Here is a 17,618-nt window from a genome sequence, read left to right as displayed (position 1 = left end):
GATGAACTGACTCTTAAAGAACAGGTAGCTTAGCCAGGGAAGGAAAGGTATTCTAGGCAGAATTTTTTTCTAATTAATTAATTTTTTATTGTACTTTAGATGAAAGTTTACAGAATAAACTAGCTTCTCATTAAACAATTAGTGTACATTTTGTTTTGTGACATTGTTTACCAACCCCACAACATGTCCCCTTCTTGACCTTGGGTTCTCTATTACCAGCTTTCTTGTCCCCTCCTGCCTTCTAGCCCTTGCCCCTGGGCTGGTGTGAACCTTTAGTCTTGCTTTGTTTTATAGGCCTGTCTAATCTTTGGCTGAAGGATGTACCTCGGGAGTGACTTCATTACTGAGCTAAAAAGGTGTCTGGGGGCCATACTCTTGGGGTTTCTCCAGTCTCTGACAGGCCAGTAAGTCTGATCTTTTTTTGTGAGTTAGAATTTCATTCTACATTTTTCTGCAGCTCTGTCTGGTACCCTCTATTGTGATCCCTGTCGAAGTAGTCAGTGGTGGTTGGCGGGCACCATCTAGTTGTACTAGACTCAGTCTGGTGGAGGCTGTGGTAGTTGTAGTCCATTAGTCCTTTGGACTAATCTTTCCCTTATATCTTTAGTTTTCTTCTTTCTTCCTTGCTCCCAAAGGAGTGAGACCAGCGGAGTATTTTAGATGGCCATTCACAGGATTTTAAGACGCCAGATGCTACTCATCAAAGTAGAATGTAGAACATTTTCTTTATAAACTATGTTATGCCAGTTGAGCTAGATGTTCCCCAAGACCATGGTCCCCACAGCCCTCAGCCCAGCAATTTGGTCCCTCAGGAATTTGGATGTGTCTGTGGAATCCTGGTGGCATAGTGGCTAAAAGTTACAGCTGCTAACAAAAAGGTCAGCAGTTTGAATCTACTAGGCGCTCCTTGGAAACACTATGGGGCAGTTCTACTCTGTCCTTTAGGGTCACCATGAGTCAGAATCAACTCAACAGAAATGGGTTTGGTTTTTTTTTTTTTGGTTATGGATCTTCCATAATCTAGGCAAAATTTTTAACAGGATCATAGAGGTAGAGGTGTGGAAAGAACATTCTGTGTGTTCCAGGTTGCTTGAGCTGGGAATAGAAGGGACTGTCATTGAAAGACAGGCAGGGACCAGATCATGGAGGACCTTGGTGCTTTGCCAAGGAGTTGGCCTTTATCTGCTGATGATGGAGAGCCGTGGAAGAAACACCAAAACCTTCTTCTGTGGTTTTAAGAAGAACCAAATTTTTTTCTTGTAATAGAAACTATAGTAGCTGACTTTCTTCCACTCCTTTTCTTTTCTATTTTGGTGAAAAGATAACACAATAAAACATTTGCCAATTCAACAATTTCTGTGTATATAATTCAGTGACATTGATTGCATTCTTCATGTTGTACAATTCTTTTCCAAATTATTCCACCACCATCAACATAAACTCAGTGCCGTCTAAGCAAAAACTCCCCCTTTCCTTCTCCTTCCCACCCCTGGTAATTACTAGTAATCTTTGCTTTCTATCTATGTTGTTGTTGTTAGGTGCCGTTGAGTTGGTTCCGACTCATGGCGACCCTACACACAACAGCGAAACACTGCCCGGTCCTGCGCCATCCTCACAATCATTGTTATGCTTGAGCTCATTGTTGGAGCCACTCTGTCAATCCACCTCATTGAGGGTCTTCCTCTTTTCTGCTGACCCTGTACTCTGCCAAACATGATGTCCTTCTCCAGGGACTGATCCCTCCTGACAACATGTCCAAAGTATGTAAGACACAGTCCTATCACCTTGCTTCTAAGGAGCATTCTGATTGTACTTCTTCCAAGACAGGTCTGCCTGTTCTTTTGGCAGCCCATGGTATATTCAATATTCTTCGCCAACACCACAACTCAAAGGCGTCAACTCTCTTCCGTCTTCCTTATTCATTGTCCAGCTTTCACATGCATACGATGTGATTGAAAATACCATGGCTTGGGTCAGATGCACCTTAGTCTTCAGGGTGACATCTTTGCTCTTCAACACTTTGAAGAGGTCCTTTGCAGCAGATTTGCCCAATGCAATGCATCTTTTGATTTCTTGACTGCTGCTTCCATGGCTGTTGATTGTGAATCCAAGTAAAATGAAATCCTTGACAACTTCAATCTTTTCTCCGTTTATCATGATGTTGCTCATTGGTCCAGTTGTGAGGATTTTTGTTTTCTTTATGTTGAGGTGTAATCCATACCAAAGGCTGTGGTCTTTGATCTTCATTAGTAAGTGCTTCAAGTCCTCTTCACTTTCAGCAAGAAAGGTTGTATCATCTGCATAACGCAGGTTGTTAATGAGTCTTCCTCCAATCCTGATGCCCCGCTCTTCTTCCTATAGTCCAGCTTCTCAGATTATTTGCTCAGCATACAGATTAAATAGGTGTGGTGAAAGAATACAGCCCTGATGCACACCTTTCCTGACTTTAAACCAATCATTATCCCCTTGTTGTCTGAACAGCTGCCTCTTGATCTATGTAAAGGTTCCTCATGAGCACAATTAAGTGTTCTGGAATTCCCATTCTTCACAGTGTTATCCATAGTTTGTTATGATCCACACAGTCAAATGCCTTTGCACAGTCAATAAAACACAGGTAAACATCCTTCTGGGAGTCTCTGCTTTCAGCCAGGATCCATCTGACGTCAGCAATGATATCCCTGGTTCCAAGTCCTCTTCTGAAACCGGCCTGAATTTCTGGCAGTTCCTGTCAATATACTGCTGCAGCCGTTTTTGAATGATCTTCAGTGAAATTTTCTATCTATATATTTGCTTATTTCATAAAAGTGTAATTATACAGTATTTGTCCTTTTGCGATTGACTTATTTCACTCAGCATGATATTTTCAAGGTTTATCCATATTGTGGCATGCATCAGGACTTCATTTCTCTTTAGGCTGAGTAATATCTTACAGCCATGTGTATATTTTTTTTTTATGTGTATATACGACATTTTGTTTATCTGTTCATCTGTTGATGGACATTTTGGTTGTTTCCACCTTGTGGCTATTGTGAAAAAGCCGCAACGGACATTGCCGTGCAGGTTTCTGTTTGCGTTCCTGCCTTCACGTCCTCTGGGTATATACCTAGGGTTGATTGGGGTTGCTGGGTCGCGCCCACCCAATTCTACACACACGCAGCTTCTAGTGCCCTAAAAGCTCTTGCAGGTGCTTTTCTTCATTTGCGGTTTGCCCCTGGCAAACAGTAGGATGTCAGAGCAGGCTGTATACTGTGTGACACCCTAAACCAAAACTTGGAGGGTTATCTCTTCTCTCCCATCCCTCTTCTCCATAGACTCAACAAGTCGGGAGCCGGAGCTGCCTGTTACTAAAGGAGACATTTAAATCCATGCTCTCTGCACACTTTCTTGGTTTTCTGAGCTGAGTTCAGCTAAGCCCAAAGGAAGACCAAAGTGGGGAGAAAGCTTCCCAATAGCCCCAACCTGGGACGTGGCTTCAGGACCTGGGTCCCCTCAGCCTGGAGGTGCCGGCCAGGAACTGGGGAAGGCCTGGGGGCTACCCTTGCTGAAATGCCCCGCTCCCTGATTAGCTCCCGAGAACCAGGCCCTGCTCATCCCACTGCCATTCCCCCCGCTGTAACTAATCCCGTGGCCATGTCTCAGTGAGGTGGAAACTTCTCACCCTTCACCCTTAGAATAGTGGGGCCAGGCAAGCCACCACCCAGAAGCCTCTTGCTTCAGAGACCCAGCTCACTCACGAGGCTGGAGCAGGTAATAGCGTTAAGTCGTAGAACAGGGAGCTCAGTGCAAAGGACAGTGGCTTCCTGGTCCCACTTTGGGGCAGCCCTTCTACAAGACACACAGGTCTCCACACACCGCTCCCTTTGAAGAGCAGGGCCCAGAGAGCATTTCTGCCTCTTCTGCCACCTCTGCCAAAGATTTCCTTCTATTTGCCTGACTTGGAATGAGCCAGGAGGTGGGTCTGTCTGTGCCCAGCCCAGGAGAAAACCTCGTTCTGTAGCACGTCAATAGCTTCTGGCAAGTGGAGAGAGCGTGAAAACAGCAGGCCCAGGTTTGTCTGCATCTGTAAAATGGGACAGTAGTATCTCCCATACAGGGCTGCTATGAGAATTGCTTGTGAGCAGAGTATCCATCACATAGGTGATCCTCAATAAACAGCTGCTGTTAGTGACTTTAATGCCCTTTTCTTTGCAACAGAAGAGAAATCCCCCAGGAGGGAAGAGTCGGATGAGGACGAGAAGCCACCCAGGGTTGAGAGGACTCCCATCAGCCATCCTCAGAGGATGCCCGCATTCCCGGGCATGGATCCGGCAGTGCTCAAGGTACTGAACCAATTGCCCCGATCAGATAGCTAGTTAGCGGACACAAGTTGGCCCCTACTCATGGCAACCCTAGGCACAAGAACAGGACAAAATGCTGCCCAGTCCCACACCGTCCCCATGATCAGTTGTCCATTGTGATCCATAGGGTTTTCAATGGCTGATTTTTGGAAGTAGATCACCAGGCCTTTCTTCCTAGTGTCTTAGTCTGGAAGCTCCACTGAAGCCATTTCAGCATCATAGCGACTTGCAAGCCTTCACTGAACATGAGGTGCATTGGCCAGGAATTGAACCCCGGTCTCCTGTGTGGAAGGCAAGAATTCTACCGCAGAACCACCAATGCCATATATATGTGTTAAAAAAATGCATATATAGAGAGAGAGTGTGTGTGTGTGTGTGTCTGTGTCTGTGTGTCTGGAGGCAGAATACACCCTAGGGAAACTCCCTTTATTTTGCTTTTAAGCCCTTCAACTGATTGGATAAGGCTGGCCCCCATTATGGAGGGTAATCAGGTTTACTTAAGGTCAACTGATTAATCACCTATAATTCCTCCTTAACAGCTTCTAGACTAGTTCTTGACCAAACAATTGGGCACGGTAGCCTAGCCAAGTTGACGCATAAAATTAACCATTGCACCCTCCAAAATTGGGTCAAAACCCACCCTGCCATTTTCCTGGGGGAATCTAATGGACAGTCGAAAAACTGCATTTTGTTTGTATGAACACAAGAGCAAGTAGCTTAGTGTATCTGAACCTCATCAGTGAGATGGGGCTGCACTCCATTCCAGAGTTCTCAGGAAGTTAAATGAGACGGCATATCACATGCCAAAAACACTGCATCTAGTGACTTTTCAGCCAAAGATGACTGCCCCCATTGTGGTGTGGGTTTAGGGGCGTTTTTGTTATTTAATCCTCTTGGCTGCTTGGGATGCGAGCTGGGCCTCTGATTTTTCTCAGCCCCTGAGGTCAGGAAGTATCCTCCCCGACCCCAGCTCCCTGTTTTCTGCCTGGATCCCTTCAGATGTTGGGGACCTTGTTGCTTTCCAGGCCCCCCGCTGCAGTGATGGTACACTGGATGGGCCTGTCCCCAGACAAATGACGTTCACAGACTTGGCTCTCCTCTCTCCCCAGGCTCAGCTGCACAGGCGGCAAGAGGTGGACAGTCCTGGCGAGACCCCCACCCGGGCCCTCCAGTCCAAGACCCCCAAGTTCCCCTTCCAGCCTGGTGTTCTGGGCAGCCGCGTCCTGCCATCCAGTGTGGAGAAGGACGAGAGGTAAGGGGTCTTGGGGATGAGGGGACCTCTACTCCCAAATTCAGGTTGTGCTTTTGAGGAAAGTGCTAAGATAGCTGAATGGAAGGAGTCTCAAGCTGTTTTCTTCTCCAGCAGCAGCTTTGTTCAAATGAACTCTTGGCACCCTGCTGTCGAAAACATAAGACAGAGAGATGGAAAGGGAGCCAGGAATCAGGCTGGCTGGCCTCACTTTTTCCATCCTCCCTGTTCCCACCTGTTCAGAAACCCAGGGCACCATTGCTGGAAAGCTCCTGCCCTTCTCCAGCACTCTCAAGACTGATGGGGAAACAGGCATTCTGCCTTCTCTTACCCCCCAGGGAAGTATCTTGTCTCAGGGGAATCAAAGAGACCCAGGAAGCTGGATGGAAGGGTGCAGCCAGGTTGGGCAAGGTCCGCTAGTTCAGCCGCCCTCACAGAGCTCCTGCTCCGTGCCAGGCCTGGGGTTGTTGTTGTTTTTAGGTGCCGTCAAGTCAGTTCCAACTCATAGCGACCCTATAGGACAGGGCAGATCTGCCCCATAGGGTTTCCAAAGACCGGCTGGTGGATTTGAACTGCCGACCTTTTAGATAGCACCCAAGCTATTAACCACTGCGCCACCAGGGCATTTGTACAACTCAGATCAGCACAGAGCGGTTCCTGCTCCCAGGGCTCTCGGACTGGTCATTCCAAGCACTGGAGACCACCTTACTGCCAAGGGAGCCCCAGATAAAAAGATTTCTGCAGATTTATAGACCTTGGGGCCAGGGGGAGGGCAAAGGGGAAGGGCTAGGAGTGGAAACGTACTGACTACTGTGTCAGAGTGGGAAAAAGTGACTTCAAGGTTCCCCTTCCTCCCTGATAAGGAGGTTCAGCAGAGGACCTGAAGAAGACCTCTGCCAATGGCCCCCCATACAGAGGTCTCCATATGGACGCAGTTGGGCTACGAACACAGTGATGCGGAAGAGGGCAGCCCACCATGGGACTGAGTTCTTGCCTGCAATGCCCTCCAGAGACAGGGAGGATAAAGAAGTGAGGCCAGCTGGCCTGATTCCTGGCACCCTTTCCCAGCCTCTGTTTTAGATATCAGACTGCCAAGAGTTCATTTGAACTCTGTGTGGTGTAATTTCTATTTAGTTGTGGTGGAGTTTTTTTCTTTTTTTTTTGGCTGTGTGGTTTTGGGGAATTTTGTCATTTAATATAGGAATATTTCTTTTTGACCATTTAAAGATTCTTAAATGTGCAGCAGGTCTGCTTGGGCAGCAGCTGTCTCCCAAGGCTGGCCAGGTGGAGCCTTTGTCATTGCCTGTGGTCAGGCCTGAAAGATCACACTTAGTTCTTTAGCCAGGAGCTGGCCTCCACCCTTGGGCACTGTGGTTCATTCCCACTTCTTGTTGACATGAGCATCTTTGCCGCCTGTGCCCCCCGCCTTGGTATAGAGTGTGGAGAGGCAGGCACCACTTAGCCCTGGACCGCAGGAGCCCCTGGTCTGGCCTGGGCTCAACTCCCTGGATCTGTGGTTTCAGGTCAGAAGAGCCCTCTCCCCAGTGGCTAAAGGAGCTGAAATCCAAGAAGAGGCAAAGTCTGTATGAGAATCAGGCTTAACGAGGTACGAGGGGCTCTGTGGGGGGAGGCCTAGGAAGAGCCCTGTGGCCTGGGGAGGAGGGAACTTAGGCAGGAGACAAAGCTGTAGAGACTGAATGTTGTGCCCTAGCAAAGGGAAGTCCACACAAAGGGAAAAGAGGGCGTTCTGGGTGCCTGTGAAGGGGAAAGTGACAATGTTTCCATTTAGGGGAAACAAAACCAAACAAACCTGGGCTGCTTGTTGTTGTTGTTAGGTGCCCTAGAATCAGTTCCAACTCATAGCGACTCTTTGTACAGCAAAACGAAACACTGCCTGGTCCTGCGCCATCCTCACAGTCATTGCTATGTTTGAGCCCCTTGCTGCAGCCACTGTGTCAGTCCATCTCGCTGAGGGTCTTCCTCTTTTTCACTGACCCTCTACTTTACCAAGCATGATATCCTGGTGGTATGCTGGTAGCAAAATGGTTAAGCACTTGGCTGTGAACTCAAAGGTTGGCAGTTCGTACCCACCAGCCACTCTGGGGGAGAAAGATGTAGCAGTCTGCTTCCGTAAAGATTTACAACCTTGGAAACCCGATAGGGCAGTTCTACTCTGTCCTGTGGGGTCACTGTGAGTTGGAATTGACTGCAGGGGGCTTGGGGCAGCTTGGGGTGGATGAAAAGGGCCCTAGAGGGAGTGTCAGATAACCTGGGCTCAGGTCTCATGCACTTGGCCAGCCATAAAATGAAAGAGGAGGGTTGTCTAAGGTTTTTGTTTTTTAGCTTCTCTATATTGTTCCAGATTTTACGTGGGGAATGTACTTATGTATAACCTGTGTAATTAAAAATTAATTTAAAAAAAAAAGATTTAAAAATCTAGTATATTAGATATTCCCTGGTTTAGGTTCTAACTGACTTAACATCCTGAACCTCAGTTTCCACATCTGTAAAATGGGCTAGCAGTACCCATGTTAGCAAGTGTCCCCAAGGACTCAATGAAAATGCACAGAAAGGGTTTGACTGAGTGCCGGGAAGCCCTCAGTACAGGAGCACACAGCGCGGGCTCAGTACATGTCAGCATCCATGCTCTCAGACACTCACCGCCCTCATCTACAAGCCTGGAGCCCAGAGAGCTCTGAAAACAGAGTTTCCATAACTATTACCTGGCTGAGTCTAATGCTATTTATACTCTATTTTTCCTACTTTAGATGAATAGTCATATATTACACCGCAGGTATATTAGTGTGCTTGATTATGGGGGCGTTACATAAAATATATGTATTTAATTATATACATATATTTTTATATACATACATACATATACACATGTGTAAGTACATCTATTATAAAACCCAGTTGCTGTCGAGTCACCTCCGACTTATGGCAGCCCCATTTGTGTGCGGGTAGAACTGTGCTCCACGATTTTCAATGGCTGATTTTTCAGAAGTAGGTGGCCAAGTCTTTCTTCCGAGGTGCCTCTGGGTGGACTCCAACCTCCAACATTTTGGTTTGCACCCAAGTGTTTTAACCATGTGCACCACTCGGGGACTATATATGTTTATATAAAACAACCTCTGAAAAATTCCAAATTTCCAAGCAAATCTGTGCTCAGGGGCTGGTGATAAGGTATCTCAGACCTGTGTTTAGCTTGTGTTCAGGGCTATACGTGTGATATCTCATTGAAGCCTCTGGCAATACTTATGTGGAATCCGAGGCTCAGAACTGGGACCAGAGCCCTGATCTGACCCTGAATTTCATGCTCATTCCAGTGTATTGAGCTGCCTGCACCCTCCTCACCTCATCCCTTAAGAAATAATTATCTTTTTCCTGGCCTGTGCCTTATGGGTGTGGCTTCCTTGGGGAAGGTCAGAAGAGGTTTCAAGCCTAATCATGGAGGGAGATGGGCCCACATGTTCCCACTGCTGACACCAGGACTGTCCCTTCCTGTCCAGGTCGGGGACACCACCCATGCCTAATCAACAGAAGCCTTAACTGTCAGACCCCGAAGACGAGGCCATGCCACCGCTGTCCCTTCCTGCACATTGGTCACGTGCCTGGGCCTTCCGGTGGGTGGAGGATGCTGTCCAGTGTTCCCCCTCTCCCTCCACGGCCCCCCCCCCCCCCCGCCGGATCCGGAAAGGAGGATACCTCTGCCACGGCACATCACTCAGACAGCACTGCAGACCATGAACAAAGCCACGCTTTCGAGAAATGTCCACGCTGGTGATTTTGTCTTTTATGCAATCATTTGCATTTCTACCCACTTCCGACACCTTCAGCAGCTCCAAGAACATCTGTGTGAGGCTGGACCGTTTCTCTGGGTTCTGAAAAGCACCTGAATTCTGAAGGCACCTCGCTCCCCCCACCCTAGGGCAGGCCTTTCTTGAAAGGATATTTTCAAGGAAGGTAAAATCGTTCACTTCCTGCCATAATCTTGGTCCGAGTCAGCACCACCGGATTGGAATTTTCTGAGGTGGTCCTTCTTCCCCCCACCATCCTGGAAATATCAGCAATTCCAGTTTCTAAGCACACTCTGCCTCTTTCTTTTGAGTATTTCTGTCCTCCCCGTGGAGATGTGTACATCATAGTTGACCAGTTCCATTGTACGTCCCTTTGTTTGCTTTTGAAGGTGATAAAGCAATAATTCAGCCGATTTTCTTTAAAATTTAATGTGTATATATGGTTTGATGTTCCAGGACTGGAAGAGAGGTGTGTGAATAGTTTGTTTTGAAGTATCCAATCACCTCAGGTTATCTTATCCCTATCCAAGCTTTTAAAAAATTGTTTTGTCATTCCTGTATATATATTCCTGGCTTCTTTTTATTTGAGCTCTGCTTTCTGTGAGGTGACCTTTGTCCCTTGGCCTCAAGGATTCACAAGCTGTAGGCCAAGATGGTGGTGCCTCTGCCAGTCAAACCCCAGACCTGCCCAGAGTATCTCTGTCTTTCCACCAAGCCTTTTCTGAAACTACCTGGGCTGTTGGCAGAGAGGAAGCATTCCACATTGGCCTCAGAACAAACACATGCATAAGGGTTGTTTTTTGTTTCTTTCCACCTCTTTGTTCTCCCTCCTCCAACTCCACCCAACAAGTGCTTCTTTGAGTAGGAAAGCCTCTCTCAAGAAGGGAGCCCCCCAGGCCAGGGGCTCTGAGCAGAAGTGCTGGATGCCAGATGATGAAGGATAAGGCTCGCCTTGCCTTTTCTTGCCTTGCTAGCTCTGAGCTCATTCCCAGGAAATGCCAAGCCCCTGGGGCCTCTCTCCTCTGCCCTTCTCTTTGGAAATCCTCAACACCAGCCTCCTCCACCTCTTAGGTCCAAGGCTCCAGCAGACTACTCGGGCAGGCCTGGATGGCCCCTTGCTGTGCCCATAATTGCCTCAAACTCTGTGCCAACCTTGCCTGGGAGACCCCCATGGGGAGAAAGGCACCCATGCAATTCACAGGGCAGCCCGTGACTGCTGAGGGGCCTTGGGTCTGGGTTTCCTAAAGGATACATGCACAGCACTGGCCAGATACGGGTGCAGGGGGCACATGCTCCTGACTTCCCAAGGGGAAAAGGTCTTTCTTTCCCTGGCTAACTCTCCAAGTCTCCATCTGCCTCCCCATCTCTTCTTTCTCCCTTTACCACCTCTTTTCTCCCTTTTGGGGTAGGGTGAGGGGTAGATAGCATTCCGCCTTTTCTCCAGGTTAAGACAAACGCTTGTGCCCTGGCAACTGATGGTGACTTAGCATCACAGACAGCGGTCACAGGGCCCCACCCGCCCTGAGTCCTGTTGGCTGAACTTTGGCTATGATGGCAGTTGTTGGAGCCAGGCCCCAGCTCAATCTTTTGCAACTGAAGTCCTCATGACTTTCTGAAGCCTATTTGATCAACGAGGAAGTCTACTTGACTTGTCCTTCAAGTTCCAGTCCATGTTATGTAACATCTTTGATGTGGTGGCTTTTCAGGTCAATAGGAAGCCTTTAGAGACACTCTGCTAGTCTTTCAACCCCAACTTCTTTTCTTCACTGCTGTCTTTCTTTCCTTCAGATGGGAAGGGACCCTGGTATCATCTCAGGTGGTGGGAAATGTCTGGCTCTATTTAGCGAACTCATCTACACTCACCGTGCAAACTCTCACTTCTTAATTCATGCTTAATGTTAAGGAATTCATGTCCTAGCCCAAATATACCTGACAGAAAAGAAAAACCACTTGAAAATGAGGTTAGCCTGGGGACCCTTTGCCTAACCTCCTGACTGGAAATAAAATCCATTTCACCCCTTGGTGATTTGACCATACGAGGTCCAGCCTTTGAAATTTGACTCAGGCAAACCCTGAAGAGTCTCTTCAGCTCCTTTCCTTTTGTGCAGTTTCATCTCCTCCAGAGCTTCGTAGCAGACAAGTCAAGTGGGTCAGGAATGACCCTCTTAATTCAGGCTCCCCATGACTTCTGAGTCCTGCTTCTGATCGGCACAGTGACGTTAGAAGTATCTATGCCTGGGAGCCTTTGCAGATACCTGGGCAACCACATTATTTATGTCTCCGGATGGGGGCTAAGCAAGGGGTTGTATACTAATGTTGTGTGTTTGCCTGGTGCCCCACTTTGGAAATCCGTCTCCTTTGAAACTATTTGAATATGCCTTAATCACTTCTGTGCAATCAAGCCACCTGCCCCCGTCCCCCACCCCTTCCCTGGGCCTTTGGCGCCTCTTAGATGGGACTCTTCCCAGAATGCGGATTCCTGTATATGAACACTCTCTGTCTCTCCTCTTTGCACATCAGCATTTTGACAGCTGGTCTTTTGCTAAGTCTGTATCTTTTTCCGCTCCAGTAGGCCCCCTTCTTCATGGTCCCTTGCCTAATGAAACAGAAGCTGTTGGCCTGTGAAATTCCATGGCAAGGCCTCAAGAAAACAAAAAAGCATGTCGTGGAGAATTACACAGTGCTGTCAGAGAAATTCTGGTGAAAGAGCAACCTTGTGGTGTTGGGGATGTTGGGAGTTTCCGGTAACGCTGAGCTGAAATTTCCGGTTGTCTTGATTTCAGGGAAATAAGGTGGAAATGTTTTCCGGGGGGAACAAGCCGAGTCGTATGTTTTCAGACAGATGTGTTTCCCTTTGTGCAGCTCGGGGAGTGAGGCCGGCTTCGGGGTCTAGCTGAGAAGCAAGAGTAGAAAGGGACATAAGCTGAGGTCCTAACCCTTAGAGGCTGACCGAGGGATTTGGAAGACCCCTGGGCATGACTTCCCTGAAGGAGACCTCAGTGACTCCCACCCAGTGCTGATAGCTGCCTGGTCAGTTTACGCTTTTAAATTTGTTGTCATGATGGCCCCAGATTGTTCTAGGGGTTAGGTATCATCATGAAGCTAAAATCCCACCAGGGTGCTAGCGGAAGGCCTCCTAAATGAAATGCTTTCTTCAAGGCGGGCCAGGCCTGCAGGGAATACAGGAGAAGAAAGCTTTCCCATTTTAGAAGAAGGTTCTGGAGCCAGCCCCACCCTCACCAGTTGCGGCTTGTCCCCCTCTATCCCTATGGCCACACCCACACGGCCTTGCCCCTTAACACAGGAAACCAGATTGCGGTTACCTTTGCATAAATCAGTATTTCTGGGTGAGCTTGGGTGGAACTAGGGAGGCAGGAGAAAGGCTGTACCCACCGGGGAACTACTCCTTCTGCCCCCAGTTTAGGTGTTTAAGCTGGGGCAGGTCACTATGTTGATGGAGGGATATTCTGTAACCTCCAAATAAGCCTCATCATCTTACCCCTAGCCTGATGTGTTAAAACAGGAAAACAGAACTCCCATGGTGTCATGAGTCTGTGAGGCAGCAGGGACACCATTGAGATGGAGGGGGCCGCTTGAAGCAGGCACAACCCCCTCCTCATCTGCTGGGAGATCTGCTCTGGGCTTGACCACCATATCGAGTGGGGGGCCCGAGCTCTGTGCTGAGAAGCTGCTGGGAGTTGCTTCATTGGAACTTGGGGCAGGCCAAGGCTGTGGCAGCATAGAACCATCTAGAAGGCAAGTCGGCGTGAGTGTGCTGGATCTTGACCGGCCTGTGTCTCCTTTTGCCCGGACCACCCTCCTAAGATATCCTTTCTCTTATCTCTTAGTCCATGCCAGGGTGGGGGTGGGGCAGGGAGTGGGCAGGAATCCAGGCTGTCTGCTTAGGAAAGTCAGCCTGAGGTTTCTGCCAAGTTCATCCTGGAAATCGACACCATTCAGCCTCTCTCTCTTCACCTCCCAGAAGCCCCCTTCTTAAATAGTTGCCCTTGTACCCCGCACCCTAACATCTAAGACTCAGACTGGGACTTTCTCGACAATCCCTGCTGGCATCACGCCTGCTAAAAATTGTGCCATTGTCAAAAGAAGAATTTGAACTTCTTAATGATCTCCTTCCACATCGCCTTACAGCTCCTGTAAATAGGGGCTGGCAAAAGTAATACATTGTGTTACGGAAGATATTTTGTACTGTCTTCTTTCCTAAATCATCCCACTTGTCCTAGAAGTCATGAACTTCCCAGATGACTTTGAACCTCAGAATGCTTTGTAGGATGGGGGGAGATACAGATAAATGTGGTATATATTTTCCTAACCTTTCTTGTTGGTTCCTTCCTCTGATACGTGAGTCATGAGAGAAGAAGAACTTGAGTTCTGTATGTAGGAAAGTGCAGCCTCTTGCCTGAAGATATTCTTGCAGTTGCCTTACGAATTCACAAGCTCTAGAAGGTCTGAGCAGAAGCCCGGGGACGGGGGCACCTCATCCAAGCCCAGAAAGGATCTGTAATCATGTGACTGATAATTCAGCTATAAAAACCTATATTTTTCATGTTCAAAAGAAACGGGGCTTCCTGGACCTCGCAGAGTATTGTATGTCTACAAGTGCTTTTATATTTTATAACTGTAAAGAGGTTTCATAGGCACAGAAGCACAGTCAGACATCTGGTCGACTGCGTTCAAACAAGATGACCTTTGCATGTTCAAAGATGTTGCATTCAGACTATGAAAATAGCGAATAAAGCTTTGATGCAGGTTGCATTGGAGAAGTTGGTGTGTCAGTGTATGACTGAATGGAGTCTCCCATGTGTGCAGGTCCGACCCATCTCTACCTGACTGGGTTGTACTCTTGTCTGGCTGATCTGGGGGCCGAGAAGCGGGAGGGTTGCTGGAATTCTGGGAGGGTTGCTGGATGCCTGGCTATCACAGGAGATCGTGGAAACAAGGCAGGGTTTGAATCCTTGTTCTCTGACTTCCTGGCTGTGTGATATCTCTGAGTATTGGTTCTTCTGAGCTTTAAGATGGGAGTGATGATGTTGACGTTAGTGGGCAAATCTCACCTGTCCCCTGGGTGGCATAAATGGCTAAGCACTCAGCTGCTAACTGAAAGGCTGGCGGTTCCATTCCACTCAGAGGTGCCTTGGAAGAAAGGCCTGGAGAACTACTTTTGAAAAATCAGCCATTGTAAACCCTGTGGAGCACAGTTCTACTCTGACACACATGGGTCATCATGAGTCAGAATTGGCTGGAGGGTAAGAAGCCTGGGTTAAGGGGATATGGCATGTAAAAATGCTCAGCACATTAGTCCTTGGGATCCTAAAGGGTCCAATGGGAGGGAATCATCTGATACACCGCCCCCACCTCTGTCTTCCTCCTCGTACCCCTAGCAGGTGGCATCTTCATCCCAAGTTAAGGGGTTGAAACCAACTGTGATCTCCACGACCTTCAGCAGGATGTAAGGAGCCTTGGTGGTGTAGTGATGAAGCACTCCGCTGTTAACCAAAAGGCCAGCAATTTGAATCCACCAGCTGCTCCAAAGGAGGAAGATGTGGAAGTCTGCTTCCATAAAGATTTACAGCCTTGGAAACCCTATGAGGCAGTTCTACCCCATCCTATAGAGTCTCTATGAGTTGGAATCGACTCAACGGCAATGGGTTGGTTTGGTTTTGGGCGGGGGGTAGCCCCTTGGTTTGAACTGTGAGTAATGGAAAGGATCCCTCAGGGGATAAAGATAATAAAAAGACAGACACTGCTGAGTGCTTCGCTTACATGATCTCTGAATGACTCCAGTGGAAGGAAGACTCTTCACTGAAGGAGGAGGGGACGGGGTCTCTGAGCCCTTCAGTAACTCTCCCAAGGTCACACAGGTTGACCTGATCCCCGGGGCCAGCTGTCACTCCCAACACCCTCCAGGGATACGGAGTAGTCGGGTTTTATGCTGATTTGAGAATGTTAGCCAAAAAAAACCAACACCACAATAAAAAGACCCTGTTGCTTAATCATTCCTTTGACCCCTCAACATTTTGTTTATTCAGTAATTTACTCAATACCTATCACAGGTAAAATATTACTCTGACACTTATTTAAAAAAGCACGAATCTACAGCCACTTCTCTTCATTTGCGGATTCCGTATTCCTGAAGCCACATATTCGCGAAGCCACATATTGACTAACAAACACTTGCACGGCTTTAGCGCGCATTCGCACTTTGCGCATGCGCATAGCGGCAAAAAAAAATTTTTTTGCAACCCGTTGTCATGGAGTCATTGCCGACTCATAGGGATCTTACAGGAAAGAGTAGAAATGCCCCGTAGAGTTTCCATGGAGCGCCTGGTGGATTCGAACTGCTGACCTTTTGACTGGCAGCTGTAGCTCTTAACTATTACGCCACCAGGGTTTGAGGGTTAAAGGGTGGCTTGGTATTCGTTAATTCAGTATTTGAAGGAGGCGTTTATAATTACCGCAAATAACCAGAATCGACTGTACTTTTTGTCGTCGTAAATAAGCTATCGTGAACACCTTTATTTCTACTTGGCTTACGACCTCTAGCCCTAGGCAGGACGTCCCCTCCTTTTCTTTTTAGGGTGACATTGAGTGACTTCACTTCTCTGGATTCACATTTCCTCATCTATAAAGTGGAGGTCAGAATTCTCCCCTTAAAAGGGCTGGTGAGGATTCAACAATGCTGATAAAACTGACACAACGCCTTGCACGTAGTAGGTTTTCAACAAGTGGTAGCTTTTCTTCGTGTTTACCTTCTATATGAAGACGCAATAAAGCTTCATTTTTATCTGTTACAATGTTCTATGGATGAATGGGACACCCAGTGGATGGGTTTCACCCAGTTTGGAGGGTATATTGGGGTGACCTGACTTCAAATTTAGGCCATGTGGCACATGGGAAATTCGCCTCAAGAGGTTCTGGGGTTCCCTCTCCTAAGAACTAGAGCCTTTCCGAGGGTGTCATGTAACTCAGCAGGAAGATGGTGGCACCAACAAACCAAAGGGCAGGAGTTGAGGGCCACTGGACAGCCATATACCCCTATGCTCCCACCCAGTGCCGCCGGGCTTCCCACAAAGCCCATAAGGTCCCTGTGCCCCAGGAAGTCATCAGAGGCTATGACCACAGACAGAGTCACAGGGGGCCTCTGTGGCTTCACTATTGGGGTGAAATGGCCCGAACGGAATTTAGCAGACAGGGCGCTGTCTCAGCAGGCTGGGATGTGCTGGACTGTCAGAAAGTGCCCATAAATAGGACCCTCCCTGCAAGGGAGGTCATGCCTGCGAAGGTCCTGGCCCCTCTGTTGTCCTTCCCAAGGCCACAGCAGCAGGTTCATTCTGGAGGGATGCAGGGAGGCAAGAGCTGTCCTAGCGGGCCCAGGCCTTGGTGGTTTCCATGGGGCATGCATAGCTAGCCCTTGTAAAAGCCAGGGAGTCACCTGAGGGTTGGAGCCCAGAAAGATGACCCAAGATGGCTGCCAAGCCCAGCTGGGGGTGGGGAACTGGGGGCCGCACTGCCTGCACGTCAGAGGGCAGTGGCAGGGTCTGAGCCCTCAGACTTGAGCTTGGGGCAGGGGCCTCTGAAGACTGGGAACACCAGAGAAAGGGCAGTGGGCAGGGTTGGGAGCTACCAAGTCCCCTGGCCCCTCCTCTCCATGAACCCTATGTCCTGCTGAGGCTGGGCACAGACTGACAGCCCACAGGCCCCCCATGCCTGTGGAAAGGTTGGCTCCTGTGTGCACTGCCGGACGTGTGTACAGAAGCCATGGGCCCTCGGCTGTGGGTGCACTGGGAGAATGTGTGGGCAGCAGCTGGGTGTGGGGTGTGGATGTGGGTGCTCCATGTACTACTGTGGGCGTCTGAAATAAGCAGGTACAGTCCTATGAGAGAGTCAGAGGGAAAGAAACAGAGAGACTGTCCTGCGTGCCTGTGAGTGGGATATGACTGCACAATGACCATGGGAGCCCCTGTGAGTGCGAGTACAAGTATGTGTGTGTGAGTGCGTGTGTGTGTGAGTACATGTGTGTGCATATGCGTGTGTGAATGGGTTCATATATGCATGAGTGTGTATAAGTGTGTGAGTGCATGTGTATGTGAGGGGGTGTCCATGTGTGTGAGTACATGTGTATTGTGAGAGTGTATAGATGTGTGAGTTCATGTATGTGTGTGAGCGTGTGCTGATAAACTGGAGAACAGTCCTGTGCGTGTCTGTGTGTGACAA

At 48.5% G+C, this 17,618-nt stretch overlaps 1 protein-coding gene across 10 annotated transcripts in view; it reads left to right on the top strand.

The window, feature by feature from the left end:
* KIAA1671 (KIAA1671 ortholog) overlaps nucleotides 1-15,136 on the top strand; it is a 239,253-nt gene extending 224,117 nt beyond the window's left edge. For 7 of the 10 annotated variants that reach the window (XM_049866975.1, XM_049866973.1, XM_049866974.1 and 4 more), the window contains exons 9-12: nucleotides 4,195-4,319; nucleotides 5,447-5,589; nucleotides 7,110-7,192; nucleotides 9,099-15,133. In XM_049866975.1, the coding sequence (XP_049722932.1) occupies nucleotides 4,195-4,319; nucleotides 5,447-5,589; nucleotides 7,110-7,188 (347 nt within the window). In that variant the 3' untranslated portion in view covers nucleotides 7,189-7,192; nucleotides 9,099-15,133. Of the gene's footprint in view, nucleotides 1-4,194; nucleotides 4,320-5,446; nucleotides 5,590-7,109; nucleotides 7,193-9,098 lie in introns of all 10 variants that reach the window. The other 3 variants (XM_049866981.1, XM_049866980.1, XM_049866979.1) reach the window with 1 other exon arrangement.
* The last annotated feature ends 2,482 nt before the right edge of the window (nucleotides 15,137-17,618 follow it).

The sequence above is a fragment of the Elephas maximus genome, chromosome 22 (genome assembly GCF_024166365.1).
Source record: "Elephas maximus indicus isolate mEleMax1 chromosome 22, mEleMax1 primary haplotype, whole genome shotgun sequence".
In the NCBI taxonomy this organism is placed as follows: Eukaryota; Metazoa; Chordata; class Mammalia; order Proboscidea; family Elephantidae; genus Elephas; species Elephas maximus.
This window is presented reverse-complemented; position numbering and strand designations above follow the sequence as displayed.